The sequence below is a fragment of the Erithacus rubecula genome (assembly GCF_903797595.1).
Source record: "Erithacus rubecula genome assembly, chromosome: 3".
Lineage (NCBI taxonomy): Eukaryota > Metazoa > Chordata > Aves > Passeriformes > Muscicapidae > Erithacus > Erithacus rubecula.
The window spans coordinates 79,261,706-79,275,088 of record NC_136689.1 but is presented as its reverse complement, the minus strand read 5'-3'; the positions used below and the strand labels follow the sequence as shown (position 1 = coordinate 79,275,088).

The window sequence follows — 13,383 nt, the reverse complement described above, 5'->3', positions numbered from 1 at the left end:
CATGTCCAGGAAATAATCTCTGGGACTCTGTAGCACTGCACTGTCTTGGTGTGTTGTGTACAACCTTTTTTTGTCACTTGACAGGCAATAAGCCTGTTCCTCACAGTGCTAATTAAGAAAGGTCTGTACATGCTGTTAACTGCAGTGGGGATACACCTGCCCTTAGCCATACAGCCAAATGTTAGCAGCTCCACAAAACACCAATGAAAAGTCTTACAACTGTTTTCTTTGTCAACGTGTGAAGTACTTCTGATGAATATTGTTTCAGAGCAGGAACAGATCAAGAGTAAAAAATATTTATTTTCTGAAAAGCATGGATTTCTTTTATATTCATTGCTGGTTTATTCTGCAACTGGGTCTGCATTTGCCTTGATGAAATGGTGGCCACTTGCACAACTTGTACCTCTGTACTTTTCCTTGCAGTGCTCCCCGGCTAGCTGTCTCTAATAGCCATAATATTGCTGCTCATTTCTTCTACTGAAGAGTGCCTTGCAGAGCACCCCTTTGAAGCAATTCACTGTCCATTTCTGTTACCTCCACGGACACTATCTACACCACCTATTCAGTGCAAAGAAATGGAGGTGGATGAAGATGAAGAAATCTGTAGGAAGACTAAAGAAAGTTACAATTTTGAATGTGTATGTGACAGCAAATCAAAGAATCTTCAGAACAAGCTACTGAAAAATATAAGCAAAGTAACTAAAAGGAACACTAATACAACACAGGAATTTTAAGCCTTGGCTAGAGGAAGCAAAGTTCCTTACTCATTGCAATCCTGTTCTTTAGGCAATTACTCATTTTGTACCTTATTTGGCATTTTAAGCAATGAAGTGTTTGGGTGTTTTTTATCTGTCCTGTGGCCATTGCATGCAGCTCCCATCATTTTGGTTTGGGACCAGCATTTAAAGAGTTCTCCTGTGAGTTGCTGTTCATATTCTCTCTCATGCTTCTGCTTCAAGAATTCCTGATGGCAGGAGCCAAACCCATTTTGCTCTTGCAAAAGCCAGACCTGCTTGTGTTGCCCATGGAACTGGCCATTCAGCAACTGACCTGCTGTCAGTTTTGGACTTCTCTAACAGTCAGCTATTTTCCATGAAGCCTCTTGTTTGCAGACCGTCTCAGAAAACTGCTTGGAGAGTTCTATGCAGAGTGATAAACTTGTGCTGAAATGAACTGGGAGAGTTGGAACAGCTTAGATTTGCCAGCATTGTTCTTCAGCATCCCACGGTTCATAGAATTATCTAATGAGCAGTGGGAGTGGGGAAGGAAAGGAGTCAGTTTGTGGGCTGTCTTAGAGCCATTGGATAACTGTGGGCTCCTAGCTGTGTTTTTGTCTTTTCTTCAAAGAGAAAGGTGTATTGAAAACCTTGCTCTGCAGAAGGTGGTGAATAACAAGGTAGCAGCAGTTGATTGGACTGGGATATTCAAAGCAGAGATAATGAATGCCTATTGCAGAGAACTGAGGAACACTTACATGAACATGTTTGGTTAGTAAAACAGAGAAAGAGGTGTTATACAGTCCCAGAGCTGAACAAGGTAATGTCCATTCACTAACCTGAATTTGAAATGCTAAGTGAAGAAAAATTAATTTACTATATATGTGGATTTACAGATTTGGTAAATTGTGTTTTAAATATAACATAATTGAAGAGCAAAGTAAATCTGCTATTCTATGTGGTGCTGAGACATGCTTTCCTTAGATAGCACATGACTTTGCAACATGCTGATGCTCCAGCAGCTTTCTCTGGTAAAGGAGGGTTGGTATGTGAGAAATACTGCTCCCAAGTCTTCTTTCATGTAGTATTATTTCATAACTTCAATGACTTCATTACTTCATAACTGTACTATTAAAAAGTAGGTTGGTTGCAGGGTGAAACTTACTTTGCTGTAGAAGATAAGTTGTATTAGCAATCAAAACTAATGAGGTTTAAGTAGGAATTTTCTTTTCGTACAGGATTATTTTTCTTGTGCAGAATAAAGAAATAGTCATTTCATGCAGAAAAAAAATCCTACAAGTCATATGCACTTTCTGCATTGTTCATATTGCTGCTTAGGAGCAATTAGAATGTAATTTTTTATTATCTTAGAAAATGCCAAGTTCAAAACAAGCATTTTTATAAAGACATGCAGGAGACTAAAAGCATTATAGAAGGGAAATTGTTTTTTTATTTTTGTTGCTACATGTGAATCAGAATTTACAAAAAAAGATTGTATTTTCATCTGACTATTCCTCATTTATCCACAGTGTTCCAATAATATTCCAGTCACATTTGGGAACGAAGTCAGAAATTAATAAATACAATATAACTGCAATCATCTGGAAATTTTATTCTTCCTTCATATTATTAGTAACTTCTCCTGGTACATAGGAAAGCCTTTCAGTTTTTGCAAAGCATCATTATATATTTCACAGCTTTTTGTTTTTAAAATATGCAGAAATGTAGTATACAAACTTTAAAGGAATTTGTATGAAGTGTGTTAAATGCAAAATCTGGTAGTTGGGCAGAGGTGAAGGTATTAGGCAAGGCTGTCATGGAAATGGCATTATTGCCAATTTAGTGATTTCTATTTGTCTTCATGTTCACTGTATCAAATCCATTTGATTTTTGAAATGCAATGTTTGGAAGGGAAAAATTTGTCATTTAGCATTTAATCTTCCCTCCATGCAATCATAATCTAAAAGCTGCTTCTTGTATGGTGCACAAAGTTTGTAGATTCATTTGCAAAGCAAAAACCTCTAGAGAATATTTTGAACACAGGAAAGTGTTAATTAAAATATGAGCAATAAAATGATAGTAAGGAATTTTTTTTTTTTTTTACTTTGAGTATTACATAATCATAAGCAGTTTTAATTGTAATTCAGTTAAAATAACATTTGCCTTAGATGCACAGTAGTCTAGCTATAAAATACCTTATGGAGCTATCTCATTCCACCTTGTAATTGTGTCTGTTGTAGTTGCAATTTTTTCCTACTATTCATTCTGCTAATTAGCATGCTTTATCAGCAATTTTGGAATCTATTTGCACCACTAAAGTTAATTAGCCAAAGTGAAAACATTTCATCTGTGCAAGTGTTTTTCTAAAGTGCTGCAAAATGCCTTTGTATGCAGTTTCACTGGTCAGATAGGAGTTTGAAGAATCTACACCTAAAAGTATGTAATTTGTTTTAGAGAGCAGCTAGAGCTATGGCACTTAACCAAACCAATCTGTCCTTTCCTTCCTTCTTGGTTCCTTGTGTCAGCACTTGAGTAACAAAAGGACTTTCAGAGAGTCTGTAAGGACATTTGGCATCCAGGTTGCAAAAATACTCAGGGACGACAAGGCTACCACAGAGAAATAATTTCTGTATGCCTGTATAGTGAAGAAGAAACTGAAGAAAATCTCATATGAAATTCCTCTTGGAGGGCTGGACGAAGGTGAGCATGTATAGGTTTGTCTGAAATACGTCCTTGTTCCTGTCAATGGTAAGATTGGAAATGTGAAAAGAAACTTTAAAAAGGTTCTAGAAAGGGTCAGGGAGACTTTAGGTCTCTAATTCAGTGTCCTCATGAGGTGAAAAATGAAGCTGTAAGAATAGAGAATGAGATAAACACATTCTGTTTTGAAAGGTTCAATAGGTAGGCTTTCCTTAAAAGTGCCTTGCATCTGACATCAACATCAACAAACATGAAGCTGATCTCATTGATAGCTCTATGCCATTGAAGGAGTCCTTTGCCCAAACCTTTTCGGTGAACTGAGAGGGAAGATCTGTGTGTGGATAAGTAGTTCTTTTAAAGACAAGGAACAGAAGGTAGGAGTAAAAAGAACAAGTCTAGAGGGGTGGAAAATTTCCCTGGCCAAGTACCTCCATTTGTTTAATCATTGCTCTCAGCTAGTTTAGCCTATTCCTAACAATGCTGTGTAGTATTTTAGGTGCCTATGTGTATGCTGCTCTGCAGGGGTTGTCACTAATGCTGACATAAATAGAAAATGGGGGAGAAAAGGAGGCTCAGGGGAGACCACTTTAAACAGTTACCTGAAAGGAGGTTTTAAACAGATGGGTGTGGGTCTCTTCTCCCAAATAACAACCAAAAGGACAACAGGGAATGGCACCAAGTTGTGCCAGGAGGTGATTTAAAATTGGGCAAATCAGCTTTGCTGTAAGGGTGGTCAGGCCCTGGAACAGGCTGCCCAGGGAACCATCATCCATGGAAGTGTTCAAAAATTGTGTGGCACTTAGGGACAGAGTTTAGTGGTGAACATGGTGGTGCTGGGTGAATGTTTGGACTTGATGATCTTAGAGGTCTTTCCCAACCATAAGGATTCTATGACTGATTCTGTTCTATGAATTGGAGGTACTGTTCTAACTTTTAAGGTGTTACTCAGAATATATTCCCACAAACCATGTAATTTAGAAAAAAAACTGTTTTATGGTGTTCCAAGATGCTTCACACTAGGGCTTTAGAATAGAAAGCCTGGCCTGACAAATGACACCTTGACAGTTTTGAGGCATGAAGGAGAGAAAAATGATGTGTTTTATGTACAGATGGAATTAATTGGCACCAACAACACGAAGAGGTTTTAAAATTTTCTTCATTCCTTCCTGAATGTAACCCAAATTTAGTACTTTCTTTGTCCCACCTTGCTTACTCTTGGCAGCATTTGCCTGATGCCAGAAAATAGAACTTTCAGGTTTCCTTAGAGCATATTTTCCTGTTAGATGACTTCCAATTAATAATTATGCAAATACTGGATAGAGATCTTATCATATTTCAAAATGGTAACTAAGCTCTTTAAAAAACATTGCAAACACTTATAAGATTGTCATAATTCATAACTCCAACTCTGAGGACGTTCTGGAATTCATTTAATCCAACTCTGTAGATCATCACTTACACACCATTATTATTATCCTCCCTTCTGCTCCACAGCATTCTCTGTGAACTATATAGCCAAAGACACTGATTCCTAGCACAGACTGCCAAATTATGAAAAATGAGCTTGTGTAAAATTTGTCATAGTCATCAGAAAAGCAGAAAAAATTCTTAAGTATATCTAATTAAAAATCTTATCAGATCACTATGAACACTGATAGACAAAAATATTACCTGTGAAAAACTTATGCTTATATAAATCAGAATTTCAGAATTTCATCTAGAGATCATAAAAAATACCATTTCAAAATGTTTCTCAAATAGATTAAAGCACATATTTATTGCAAACTTTTTGAAATGCAGTAGTAAAATTACACTGAGTATATGTTCCTACTGTAATTTATCTGTGTAATTCTAAACTGTCTCCATTGATTTTAATTTCTGAACATATTGATAACTAAGAGTATGTAGAATATTAATATTCAGTGCAGTTACATACAGTATAAACAATAGCGTTTAGGGGAGAAATATGAAATCAAATTTGAGTTTTTGATGGTTAGGCATATCAGTACATGAATATTGTGCACATATGTGAATGATTATAAGTTCATTAATCTGTTTGTCTTTCCTTCTCCTGGTAGCTTTTGGACCTATTGATTAACTTCTCTAAAACTTGCCAGAAGGGGAAATATTTAGAGATATATGAGAAATATAGTAAGTCTGCTAGATAATAATAAGAAATAAACTTCATGAAGGCTGCTAGACAGTGCAGGAGAGATAGCCTAGTACTTCTGATCAGGGCCAAGTAGGGAGAAATCTACTGGTACACATTAAACTTGGCAGCATTTTGCTGGCCCTGTAAATGTACTTATATCAGAGATTTTAGTTTTGGTGTTTTTGTTTGTTGTTTGTTTTTTGTTTGTTTGTTGTTTTTTTTTTTTTAAGAAGAAACTGGATTTATTGGAAAATCTGAAGGTATTTTAAGATCAGACATAGGATTATTTCTGTAGCATGCCAAAGATTGATGTACTCCATAGATTTTAGTTTTGGGTTTCTTTATTTTGTTTTAATTTTATGGTCTTTTTTTTTCCCCTATAGCACACTAATACTTACCCCTACATGAGATCCAAAAGCTGAAATTTAATCTCAGTCTTTTTGAGAGAACATTTGAAGATCAGTTTTACTAGTAAAGAAAAGAAATTATCCCAGAGGTCCATGTAAGCACAAAAGATCTCTCTGCAGGCAAGCAGGAGAGTGCAGTGGCTGCTTGATTCCTTCTCACTGAAGAAAGCATTAGTTTCCTTCTGGCAAAAAAAAAAAAAAAAATTAGATTCAAAATATGAAGAGTCATTAATTAGAGTCAATGGTATTGATTATATGTATTACACAGAAGTGATCTAAAGGGACCATAACTTTCATTCTTGTTTCCAGTTTATTTTTCCTGGGTTTGATTTAAGAGCTTAGAGTTTATGGTCTGTTTTTATCTACAGTGGCATATAGATAGGGTCTGTGTATGCCCAGAGCTGAAGGAAATAAATCCAGTCATTCTACAGAACAGCTTAGAGCTATGAGAAAGTTCAATCTGTAATAATGATAAAAAGAAAATCACATCAAATAACATAGATATTACAAAAATGGAATATCCTGCTGCTGTCCTTAATGTTTTGATTGCAAAAGCTGCAAAGAGAATTACACATACCAATTAGAAGACATCACAACTTCCTGGCTTGTAAAATGACATCAATTCCCCTTCCACAAAGGGACTCTTCATCAAATTTATTTTAGCACTAAAAATATGGAACCATCTTGGAGTAATCACTGAGTAATCCAAATTTTACTTTTTTGTTGCTTCTCTGTTATTTTGGGAAGTCTTAGATTGAAGGGGTTTTTTGGTTGGCTTGTGCTTTTTCTTTTAATTGAGTTGGTTTTGCAAAATTGCAGCTTTTTTTTCTACTTACCTTGCTGTGAAGCATTTGACATTCTTGATATAGACAAAGGGTCTGAGGATACTGGCTCTTTCTGTTTCTTCTCTTCATCTGTAGTGTGTTCTTTTTGTGGCCTTCAGAAGTATTTAATGATTTAAATATTTTTGACCTTTTCAACTATTAAAATAATTGTGTAGTGATTAAAGAAATTGATTTTTTACTTCGAATTTATAAGGAAGTAAGTATGCAGTTGCCCATAATCTCTCTGTCCTTCAGCCAGTCATGTCCTGTACCTGAATTACTTGAATTCATAAACTTTTACCATCACCTCTAAAACAGAAATGGAAATCTAAGAGAGTGCTGCATTTCTTCATGAAACACAGGAGCTTTCATAATAAAGATCTCAGCTTGGTGGTCTCAGTAAGTAGAGGTAGAGGCCAGCTGTTACTTGCTGTAACAGCAGCTGGTTGACCAGGCACCAGGCACAGACATGTTTTAAACCAGCTACAAAATTTTTTGCCCTGTAATTTTGCCCTCCTTGTTTTTGAAACCTAGGTTGACATATGGCAATACATCTCCCATTTTCAAACTTGCCATCCTATTTGTGGGCTGTGACATAGCTAAAAACTGTTGGCACTGAAATGTGTTCAAATGTTGGACTTCTATAGGTCTGGAAATCTGAAAGAAAAAAAAGACAACATTGTATTACTGGCCAGAGCTCCATGTGGAAGAGATTTGCATGGAACAGATGGAGCACCTTCTGAATACATCTCCTTAAATAATATTTTGGACATAGTGCATGGTGGCCAAGTGAATAGCTGATTTACATGGTGGCTAAGCATTTTGCTTCAAAATGCTGCTTTTCAGTTCCACCCAGCATTTACCCCGTTGTTTTTAGCTGAGTTATGTCTGAGTCTAAAGCCTTACAGGTTCCAAAGCAGCACAGACTTGTTCCATAACTTGGCTAGTCACACCACAAACCATCACATGAAAGATCAAACAGAGAGACGATTCATCTTTGCAGAGCTAAAGAATTGAACTTTGGCAGTGACATAAGAATTCTTTTTTCCTCACAATAATTTCCATGCAGACATCATAAATGATAGCAAGTTTTGCCCACACCTCAGCTTTCATGTCCTCAGTTGTTTTTTTCCGGAAGAAAACTGAAATTTAACTATTGAAAAAATTGTTAATAGTTTGTGTTGGTTTTGTTGTTAAAAAATTCTGTTCATGCAAGTGTTTGAGCAGGATATGTAAAATATCCAAGTGGAAAAGTAACTCATAAACTGGAAGCTTTCAATGCAGTGAAAATCTGTGAAAAATTCTAATTTTTATACACAGCATTTGAACAGCAGCTTCTAAGATATTTAACAAATTATTTATTAATCAGAATCAGCAGTCTCTATTATAATTCTATTTTTATATACTATATTACTTCTTTGTATGCATTTACCTTTGTGGGCACCTTTCATCAGCTGAGCTTCTATATGATGCACAACATTATTTTGAGCAACTCAGTGAACTGTAGTACTCTCTTGAGAAATTAGTCATAGCTGCTTAACTTTGCCTTCATTTGCTTTTAAATACAGTCTCTTTTGATAGTGAAGCACTACACATCTGATTGCTTGATATTCACTGATACTGAAAAATACCTGTGCTTGAATGTAAATTTGCCCCATTGCCTGGAAGCACACAGAGTTTTCTGTAGGTCAGAAGAGACTGAGGAGACATCAGCCATGATTATGTTCTTTAAGTGATTAGAGATACTTCCTAGTGGTATCTTGGTGTTCCTTTTTTGACTCATATTTAGATCACTTTCTGTAGACTTGGAATTTATTCATTGATGAAACAGAAACTTCATCACAGTGTACTGTTAATGGCTATATCTGAAGGGGTGCAGATGGCCCATGAGATGGATTTGCCTCTCTCTCCACTCTGACTGTACAGAGGGATGGGAACTTCTACTGTGCTGCTCAGTGTTTCCATATGGTGAATTGAGTGGGAGCTTGGTAGAATTTATGTATATTGTGGGCTTTTGGGGTTTTCTTCATACAGTGCCTGTTTGTAAAGGACATGAACCAGGTTCATGCAGTACTGTCTTTTTCTGCTGTTGAGTTACCATCATTATTTACACTCTTTTCCACAGCTCAGCCTTGTCCTCCTGGGAGAAATCCCTAACCATGTTGTGTCATTGATTCCTGAATTCTCTATGGAGGTTCTCAGCTACAGTTTTATCTGCATAGTTATCAGAGCTATCACAGAAAAATGGAGAATTTTTTTACCAGAAGATCCACTACAGCTTTTCTTATTATCTAATACATATATAGGGTTGGGGGGAGACAGGGATGAGGAGGGAAACAAAAATAATGGGTGAAAAGACACTGCAGAGGTCTACCCTAGAGTAATAACAATGTAGAAGATTGGTCTGACTCAGGATTTCTTTCCAAGTGCTTTGGCACAGGTAGTGTTCACAGCATGGCATCTTCTCAAGTGTCTGAACAGAAGAAACCTTTTGTATGATTGCATATTGATTAGAGTGCTTGCTTAAGAAGTGGGAAGATCAGTCAATTTTTTGAACTAAGGAAGACTTTGAACCTGTCTCTTCTAAAAGAAAGCCTATTAGACTTTAGAATAAACCTGGAGTGGAGCTCATGTCCAGCTCATATGTTGAAACTGGGCTGCAATTCAGAGGAAAATGCAGACCTGGGAGGAGAGAGATATTCAGCAAGAAGTATATAATGTCGCTTATTTTGTTTAGTAATGTTAATTGCACTTCCTACTGAACACTCTATTGGCAGGATGCATTTTGCTCAAGAGCAGAAATATTCACTCAAGCCAGAATAAATACAGGCAAAAAAATCTGTTTAGAAACCACTTCATCCATTTCTTGATTAAAAAAAAAAAAAATCCCTTAGTGATACACTTTTGAATGAACTCCATGTTAGCCTAAAGAACTAAGGGTGTTTTAAACACAGTTTCTACCTGTATATTCACTTATACATTTATTTCTTAGATCTATACTAAGTATGAGATACCTTGTGCTGTCTTTGAACAGCTTAATTCAGGTACTGGAAGCCATTGCAGAGCTTCATGTGGGCTGAATTACCCCACTGAATATCTGAAAAGCCTGGTTAATTAGCTTCCTTGCCTGTCAATCACTTGTTTCCATCTATTTTCTCACTTCAACTAGTTCAGTCATAAAACTGTAATTTGTTTTTCTATGGCTGTGAAGATGATACTCATAATTTACTCCTCCATCTACCCGTTACAGTGTATTTTTAAAAATTTTTGATTGATTATATTCCTGAAGTTTTGCTTTAAATGGTCTGTAACTTTATGAAGCTGGACAATTCATTTAACAAGTGTGTGTGCAGACTTTGAACAGTGGCATCTACCTAGAGATTATGGCAGCACTCTGTTGATTTCAGCTCAATTTAGTGATCATTTCGTTACTAAACCTTCCTGCTATGTATCTCAGCATTTTCTATGCCCAGCAGTCTTTATTTTCAGGCATTGCTTCCTACTTCATAATTTCATTTTAAAACCCAGCAACGATTGCCAGTTGGAAGACCTTTACCCCTGTACTGTGATCTGTCACCCAAGAGCTTTTTTCCCTAATGCATGTCTGCTGACATCAAAGCAGAGTCGAGCAATTGTGATTTACAAAGAAATATAAAATCTTTTAAGGTCAAGAGTTTTACTGTGCACTACAATCTCATATGTTCATGGGGTTTTTTATATATTATTGGCTGTTGTGAAATGCTCGATTTAAACTGTTCCTTATTCCTCTACTTCGTAACAGAAGTTCTTCAGAGAAAGTGAAATATGTTGATTTTTCTTGTTGTTCTTAGATTTAGCAATTTTAGAAAAATTTAGGAGCTCAGATGTTGCTTTTAGAAACACTATAATGCCGTGATGTTAAAGTTTTAGGGAAAGAAAGAAAAGTTCTACCAAATGGAAAACATCAATCATTTTTTCAGTAAAGGTGAATAGTTACTGCTTTTAGCTTTGTGGAGCCATGAAAGGTGAGATGTCAGAAATGTCACAGATGGAGGAACAAGTATTGCATGTAATGATGTTAAAATTTGTGAGGAAAATAAAAGCATATATTTATATCTTGCATTTTAAGGTTTCCATTTATGAAAGAAACATTAAAACTCCATGGCAGGTTTTTGTGAATAAAATGTATTGCACAAGGAGATGGATTTCTGTTAATAAGACAATATTTTTTTTTTCTCTGAACCACTGTAGCACACTGCTGGACTTTTTTTCTAATCTGTCTCTTTCACTACTAGCAATTCACAAAAGATTGCCTGGTATATAGGTACACCAAAACCAACCCATGAATGATCACCAGGGAAATCTGTCATAAACTTCATTATTAGATTAGCCATGAGAGTTAACAAAATTTTTGCCTCCTTTCTTCCTCCTTTTCTTCCAGACCATGAGTACTACGACATCAAGTAGTGCTTATAATCCAGGGTGTATGACACTCTAGGGCCTTACAAGTAGAGACAACAGAAACCTGCTCTGAGCAGACTGCAGCTGTATCTCAACTTCAATTTAATATTATCTTTATTATTACTTTTATTATTGAATTAGGAATTGGCTTCATTACTTTACTGTGTTTCTTTTGCTCTGAGTGAGCTAGAATGGATAAATGTGTTTCTTTTATTTGCAGCAATAAGCTGGGTACAGTTAAAAGTATTAACATCACCACACAATATTGTGTCCTTTTCAAAGGTCAAGTGCAGAAAAAGTCTTGATTTTTTAAACAAACTTATTTCTCGTGTTTGTGGGTTGTTGATTGCAGAAGGCATCTGATGCTGCAAGTGTGACCCCCTAAATCATAAATATTTAAGTACTGTGTGTTTTAGGCAAATGTAGTTTTTTGGTAATAAGAAAAAGTATATTCTAATAGATAGCTGTCAGATCTTGCTCCTTAAACACTGCTTATGATCACTGAGGTTACTATTTATAGCTGACTGATGGATAGCTGTGGATCAGGCCAAGGTAAAATGAAGGTCAGGCTTTTCATGTGTGTAGGTGAAACTTTTCACCCCTTGATCATATGGCACTGCTAAAGAAAACATTACTGAAAGAGAAGAGCAATAACATGGCTTCCAGTGCTGCTATTAGGAGCCATAGTCATTGTTTTACATGAGTAGGTGATGATCCCACCTAATTAATACTCTACAGTGAGCTCTAACATGAGCTGAAATTCTTTTTTCAGAAAACATGTACCTCGTTGAGCAGGCAAACGTTGTTCGTTTTCATTCCTGTTTAATCCTAAATTAAAACAGTACCCAGCCTAAATGATTCTGTGATTCTATTATTGCTTGGGATGTTGCCACTAATTTTAAAGGCTTTTTGAAAGGTTGACCTTGGCTGGAAACAAACAAAAGCCAAATACATAACTGCAGCAATCTTCCATTGCGAGCTAGGATTAATTTCTGTTAATGCATTCATATAAATTCCCTGACACTTTTTTTTTAAATCCCCCCAGATACTGGCAAATGTAATAATTTTTATCTGCGGGAACTTGGCGGGAGCTTACCACAAGCACCTGATGGAGCTGGCGCTGCAGCAGACCTATCAGGACACGTGCAACTGCATCAAATCCCGCATCAAGCTGGAGTTTGAGAAGAGGCAGCAGGTAAGGTAACACCCCTGTCTGGCCCTGCTTTTCTGTTTTCACACTGTCCCCATATTTGTTGCTAAGTAATCCAGCTTGTTAATGGCAAAACAGTTACTGAGTTACTTAAATTACATGAAATACGCAAGGTCTTTTGAACATGGTTGTGCACAATTTCCATCTGACTATAGGAAAGTGTTAATCTTTTCAAAGTACATTTTCTTCTCACTTGTTCTATGAAAATATTTTATTTTAGAGAAAGTTAAAAATGCTGTATAGATCCTGTTTGCACACCATCTCTTTTGTTGTCCTCGTGGAATGAGCTGTGAGGTGTACATATGTGCTTTTGGGAATCTTCAGATCTTCATGCCCAAGACCAGTGCTGCAAATCACTGCAGGAAGATATTACTGCACTGTTCTTGAAAAATATTTGAATCCACAATTCTGATGAATCATGTGATGTAGTTCTAGAGGTCAGGTTTGTTAAGAGGGCTAGGGAAATTGCATAATGATACTGTCATTTATTACAGTAGTTGAATAAAAGAATTCTCTGATTGCTTTATATAGTTCTTTCTCTCTTTGCAAGCTCTGTGCGGTGCCTATCATCCTGACAGATAGGTGCTTCATTTAAGAGAATTTGAAATACAAATCAGTTCATCAAATAGTGAAGAAGATAGGTGCATTTTTCTTTGAAGGTCACCAAGACTTGAACTTCTATGAACTGTAAAGGATCAGAGAATAATCATCAATGACAGGTGTCTGTGGTCACAAAAAGTGCTGGAGTGCACCTTGTGTATCCCATCTGACCTTAGTTGTCATGTCTATCTCACAAATGTCCGTAGCTTTTTAAATTATGGTTTTCAAGTTCCATCACCAACACATTTTTCTTAAAAAAAGCAAATGGAAAGTCCACACCAGGACTTGAACAAGTTGTGTGTTCAGAGGGCTCTCCTCATTCTGCTAGGCACTT

The 13,383-nt window shown here is 36.4% G+C and overlaps 1 protein-coding gene across 1 annotated transcript in view; it reads left to right on the top strand.

The window, feature by feature from the left end:
• Positions 1–13,383, top strand: part of ADCY2 (adenylate cyclase 2) — a 197,480-nt gene that overhangs the window by 84,494 nt on the left and 99,603 nt on the right. Inside the window, exon 4 of the mRNA XM_079301150.1 lies at positions 12,285–12,434. Within this exon, the coding sequence (XP_079157276.1) occupies positions 12,285–12,434 (150 nt within the window). The remainder of the gene's footprint in view (positions 1–12,284; positions 12,435–13,383) is intronic.